Here is a 6107-nt window from a genome sequence, read left to right as displayed (position 1 = left end):
CGGAATTATTATTTCTTAAAAAAATATAAACGAATTGTTAGTAAAAGAAAATAATTTTAAATATATTTTTTATTATAGCTATAAAATGAACCTCTAAAACAAATTTGTCCATTTTATTAAATAGATTTTTCGTTTTACTTTATTTGAGAAATTGCCGTTCACATATTTATTACAATTTACAAATAATGTAGAATCTAAATATTTAGTGAATATTTCGTCATCTTTCTTCATTTGCATTAAAAAAATAGTAGCATGCTATATTATATAGGGGCAAATACTTCTCCTTCTGTTGTGCCTTCGAACATAAACTCAAATGAGCTAATTAGTCGTTGACTTATATTAACAAAATAATTAAGGGATACTGACTTAATGTTAGTTATTCAAAAAAAAAAAGTTGTTTATATAATTATATATATCAAATTATCAATTATCAATTATCAATATACTTTAAAAAGCGGAAAAAGTGGAATATTTAACAATTAAAAAAAATAGTTTCCCACCACCGAATTTTGGGAAGCGTTACGCGTCACGTACTGAAAACAGGTGAAGGAAGCGGGGAGAGAGAGTTTCCGCAAATGCCACTCTCACTCTCATTCTAAATTCAATTCCTTCTTTCCGTTGCGTTTCGTTTCGGCATTTTCCCCTTTCGAAACCCTTGTTCTTCGAACCCACCTCACATTTCGGTTCTCTCTCACGCATTCTTCATCTTAGGATTGGTGCTGGTGGAAATGGCTTCCAATATTGGAATGATGGACAGCGCCTACTTTGTCGGCAGGAATGAGATTCTCACTTGGATCAACTCCACTCTCCATCTCAATCTCTCTCGCATCGAGGAGGTCTCTCTCTTTCTCTCTGCACTAATTTTTGCACGTTTTTGCTAAATTAACATTACAACTTTGGGGTTCCTTTCGTAATTCTACGTTGAAATTTCAATACTCTAATCTAACTTGCATTTGTCACTACTTCTTGCTGTTCTGGAGTTGCTTACGTTGACATTTGACAATGCATGTGTTTTTTTTGTTTTTATTTAAATAAATAGTTATTATATGATCGAAGGTTTAACATTTAAATTGCAGTTTTTTAAGATTTCGGTTGTACTTGTGCACATTGTGTTTAGACAACTAGTCAAACTGGAAGAATGTTGATAATTATATTGACTGAGTGTTGATGCTGCCTTCAAGTGTGCTCATGTTGCTAATATATTCTTTTTACATGAGACACTCATTTTTAGTGGAACTGATTTTCATTTCTCTAACGAATAATTTATATTCCATTAGTTAAGAAGGCTAAAACTAGTAACTGTAGAGCCAATTAGTTGATGCTAGAGTACTTCCAGGTATATAGGTGTGTTATCTACGGTGAAAATCTTGTTATTGGCAGGGTTCTGATCCTGTTTATGCTGTTGTTGGTTAGGCTGCATCTGGTGCTGTTCAATGCCAGATGATGGACATGACATATCCAGGTGTTGTTCCAATGCACAAGGTGGGAACATTACTTTGTTTTGACCTTCTTTTAAGCTTGTCTGGTGTTATATCTCTGTGAAGGGTAATTTTTGGCAATCTGGGTTTGTTCTAGGTGAACTTTGATGCAAAGACAGAGTATGATATGATCCAGAATTACAAAATTCTGCAGGATGTGTTCAACAAGCTGAAAATTGACAAGGTATCTGTTTCTTATGACTCTGTCAATTGGAATACTTGAAGGAGATCTATTTTTCCTTAAATAAAGAGAAAGAATGAAATAATACTATGGCTAGCTTATTATAACCTTCAGGTTTATAACTTAATAAACACTTTCCTGTTTAGCATTACTACAAAGTGGTTCATCGCCAACAAACTTTTACCACATATAGCAAAATAGTGCGTCTATCAGGGACTGAAAGTTGTTTTGATGACATGGTGGAGTTTCATTCCAGTTGCAGATCACCTATTCTTTATTTATGTTTCTTTCTGCCTGCTCCCCAGCAATAATTTGTATCTTCAAGCTTGCATCACCAAAATGGTCTGAATAATAGATGTTCACTCCTAGTGCAAGAGTTTTCATTTGTTATTTAATATTAAATGTAGTCTAGACAACAAATTTACTTGTGAAAGAAAGTATATTGGTGCAATATATATTTTGTGTTTGCAGTTAATGAATTTAACATGACTACTCTGTGGCAGCATATCGAAGTTAACAGGCTTGTTAAGGGCCGACCTCTGGATAACTTGGAGTTCCTGCAATGGTTGAAACGTTACTGTGATTCAGTGAATGGTGGCATTATGAATGAGTATGCTACTTTCTTTGAGTATCTTCACTGTCATTTAAAAGGTTTTGGTATTCGGTGTATGTATATTATAGTACTAATTGCATGATACATGTTCACACATATTTTCAAATAAATAGCAATGCAGCATGGTGCATGCATTTGTATATCTGATATTGCACTTTATAATATGTCATTACTTGTTTGTTTTCTAGGAACTATAATCCTGTGGAACGAAGGTGTAAGGGTGGAAAGGACCGAAATCTAAGGTGTTCTATAAAGGGTTCAAAATCATTGCAGACAAACATTGTGAATCATTCTGGTTCAGGCACCACACTCAATTCTAATCCAACATCTGGTTAGTTTCTTTATGTATTTGATCCTAAGTTGTTCTACATTATGCCATATTGCTTTTACCAGTTTACCTTTTCCTTTTGTTATCCTTGTTTGCCTTGTTTGACTAATTTCTTTTGTGTAAAGGGGCCAAGCAAATCAGGCCAAGTGGAGTAGAAAATGAAGCTAATTCGTCACCAGAGATTGAGGCTTTGTCCCAACAGGTATTCACTTTAGGATCAACAATTATAGTAATGTGATGAGAGATTTGAAAAGTAGTTGTTGACTAATGGAATAATGCAATCTCTGGTCCCATTTTACTATGTTTTTGTATAATTAGGTATTTTTTATTTTTCCTGATGGTATTTAATATGCCGATGCTCTCGCATACTCAGTTGCCTGACATATTACATATTAGTTATTATCTGGATAATGCTGTTGAAAGTTTTCCACTTGGTTATTTTAATGAAGTGCCTTACGGTTTGTTTGTAGTTCACTTCTTCACTCTGATGTTTCCTATTTGACAGGTTGCTGATCTCAAAATTGCTATGGGTCACCTGGAAAAAGAAAGAGACTTTTACTTTGCAAAACTACGGGATATAGAAATCCTTTGTCAGGCTTCAGAAGTGGATAATAATCCTGTAAGAATTCTTTGTATTGAAGTTCTGTTTTATTTATTCACAAACATGTTCCGGTCTTTTATCTTTGCAACATGCCTGTGGTCGTGTTCCACTTTTGTGGCACTTCCTTGTCCATATCATCTATTCTCATTATTTAGCCCCCAAAAGCAAAAGACTGTATATCAGTTTTCTAATACTTATTATTGAGTAGAAACAGAGGCAATAAACTTCAAAAAAGTTTTGTTTAGAAAAAGTATGATTTTGGCATTGACATGTGTAATTTTCTAAGTTGTTTATACATTTGGTGGCTCTGATTAAGTTGATTGGCATTGACCTTGAGTACTGAACACTGAATACTGTATTTCTTCGCAATACTATATAACCATCTATTCTTTGTAGGTTTTGTAGCTTTAAAAGTAACTTATTTCCTTCCTCCATCTGGGTCAACTTTTTATTTTTATATTTTTCTCATCATTTGAATTATCACAAGGGTTATCCCTTGCTGCATTTGTCAACCTGACTCTGTTTGCATCGGTATGATAAAGATGGATTGCATTGTTATGTATTGACTTCTGAAACTGCTCATCATTGTATTTACAAATAATGAACTCCTAGACCTGGGTTAGATACCAAAAGGCCTCCAGATTGTGGTCATTCCTATAGTATTTGAACATTGGTGGTTCATAGAAACTCAACGATTTCTTTTTTAACTTAAAAAATAATGAATAAACTCTTAAATGTTCTTAATGCAGATGACTGTAGCAACTAAGAAGATTTTGTATGCTGATGATGCAAAGGAATCGGCACTAGATGAAGCTCTAGGTTACCTTAACCAAACTTTGAATGCTGTCCAAGATGAAGCAGAAACTGAAGCCTGATAACTCCCAAAAGCTAGCTTCTGGCTAGTACAGTAAGACATTTGCCAGCCAAACTCTGTTAACAAAATGCCATCTTTGACTACTAGACAATTGAACCTTTTTCCGTGTTGCGACCGCTGGTTAAAATGTGCCATTTAATCAAAAGAGATATTGCATGTCATTGGAACCGAAAATGAGCCCCAAGAGTGAGCATTCAAGTATTTCTTGCTCGATAATTTGGTTATCTAGTGACTGACCGTTTCAAAAAATATTCTCCATATTTTTATTTTATTTTTATTTTTTGTTCCAACCTTTAAGAAATGGGTATGCAATTTGGGTGGGCAATGGGATGTTCAACAAAGTTCTCATTCAGTGGTAGGCTAACTGGCTAAGTACCTATATTTGGTAATGGAGGCAAAAGTTACTCTTAATATCATCAAACTCTAGGACATATCTTCCAAGATGCAGTTTAGCATTAGCCTTATCATTGTTAGTTCATGGCAGAGTGCCTCAGGGAATCACTTCTCCAATAAAGTAGAAATGGAAAAACAAGAATAAGATGTATGCATTAGACCATGCTAGGGAAAACAAAATACCATGTACAAAAATACATTTATAAGTAGACCATTTTAAAAGAGAAAAACACAAGATACTACAATGATGATAAAATATAATATACTTCACCCTTTTTAAAATTTTCGTAGACATGGATCATATATAAATATATAATTCTTGCTTTTATTTATTTTGGTTAGATAGTTCTAAAACAGGCTGTACACATGTAGCACAATAACTTACCAGCTCCAATAGTCCATTAGAGGCGTTAGAGAAAATCATGTACTTTGTGCCCCACTTATCACTTAGTCACCACAAACATTAATTAATTTATCTGTGCTCTCTCTCTCACAAAAAAAAAAGAAAAAAGATGTCTTCCTTTCACAACATTGACAATGGACACCAAGAAGGAGAATAATAATATCAATATATCAATATTGGTTGATTTTTCTCGTCACCTATCAGATATCAAATCTATCTTAAATTTTGTTATTTTGTCGCCCTCCCTCTTTCCTTCCAAAACAATGAATCGCACATGTGACACCCTATTTTTAAGGCAAATCTATAAAATATCAAATGGATGGTTTTTGTTGCCTGTGTACCTGTGGTTACTAGATACAATTTGCAAGCTGCATGCCATATGCCACCTTAATTTGCTTCCAAAAGTTGGATTTTAAGTAGTCGTCAATTAAGCTCTCGCCTTTGCTTGTCAATATGATAACTAATTTACTGATAAATCTGATTTATAGATATAAACTCATTTTATAGCATTTAGATAGCAAACGATATGTGGCGAAAGTTTGCGGGGTTTATACACTAAAAGGGTTCAAAATTCAAATAGCAGATCCTTTTGAGCAGTATATAGTCAAAATTCACTTAGCATATTAATGTGGTTATCATTGATTAATTATAATTAGGTGGCGAATTAGCTTAGAAACATTTTAGTAGGATTAATATACAGCACAAGTTATTGATCGTTTAGATCTCTCAGGCGTGATACCTTTTCTTTTTTCAATAGAATGAAAACCACAAACACGAGACTCGAAAAGAAGAAATGAGATTTTTCATTTTATTCATATTTATGTTGCACTGAACTCCAATGAATGTGAGAGTAAACTTTCTATTACACATACATTGCTGAACTCTATATATGATAGCTCTGACAAAATAGTATGGATCAAGATCTTCTAAAATGAAGTTGGTAAAGTGGTAAAGTGAGAAGTTAATCATTTTTAAATTAAAATAGTAGAGCAAACATTTCATAGAAGTTATAAAATCAATGATGATCAATCCTTCACTTTACTGTTTTACTATGTTCTTCACTTTAGAGGATTCAAATTCAAATAATATGTACACAATACATCGTGTGAGAGGAAAAGTTAAGAATCACAAAACATCTCATAATTTATGACCGAAAACAGATTTATTTAATTCAACTTATTTTCTGGGTTAGCATTATGCTTTCAAGAAACACTTCAAGACTGCAAACTTAAGAAG

General features: G+C 33.4%; 1 protein-coding gene across 1 annotated transcript; it reads left to right on the top strand.

The window, feature by feature from the left end:
- The first annotated feature begins 533 nt into the window (after positions 1-533).
- Positions 534-4335, top strand: LOC107467875 (microtubule-associated protein RP/EB family member 1B). Its single transcript, XM_016087097.3, has 8 exons — positions 534-836; positions 1414-1482; positions 1576-1662; positions 2163-2269; positions 2461-2603; positions 2726-2802; positions 3106-3219; positions 3951-4335. The coding sequence occupies exons 1-8, from the start codon at positions 729-731 to the stop codon at positions 4074-4076; spliced, it is 831 nt and encodes a 276-aa protein (XP_015942583.1). The 5' UTR covers positions 534-728; the 3' UTR covers positions 4077-4335.
- The last annotated feature ends 1772 nt before the right edge of the window (positions 4336-6107 follow it).

The sequence above is a fragment of the Arachis duranensis genome, chromosome 1 (assembly GCF_000817695.3).
Source record: "Arachis duranensis cultivar V14167 chromosome 1, aradu.V14167.gnm2.J7QH, whole genome shotgun sequence".
Taxonomy (NCBI): domain Eukaryota; kingdom Viridiplantae; phylum Streptophyta; class Magnoliopsida; order Fabales; family Fabaceae; genus Arachis; species Arachis duranensis.
This window is presented reverse-complemented; position numbering and strand designations above follow the sequence as displayed.

Coding starts and splice junctions, on each gene's coding strand:
- LOC107467875 (XM_016087097.3), top strand. CDS start 729: ATGGCTTCCAATATTGGAATGATGGACAGCGCCTACTTTGTCGGCAGG. Junction 837..1,413: donor ATCTCTCTCGCATCGAGGAG/GTCTCTCTCTTT, acceptor GTTGTTGGTTAG/GCTGCATCTGGTGCTGTTCA. Junction 2,270..2,460: donor AATGGTGGCATTATGAATGA/GTATGCTACTTT, acceptor TTTGTTTTCTAG/GAACTATAATCCTGTGGAAC.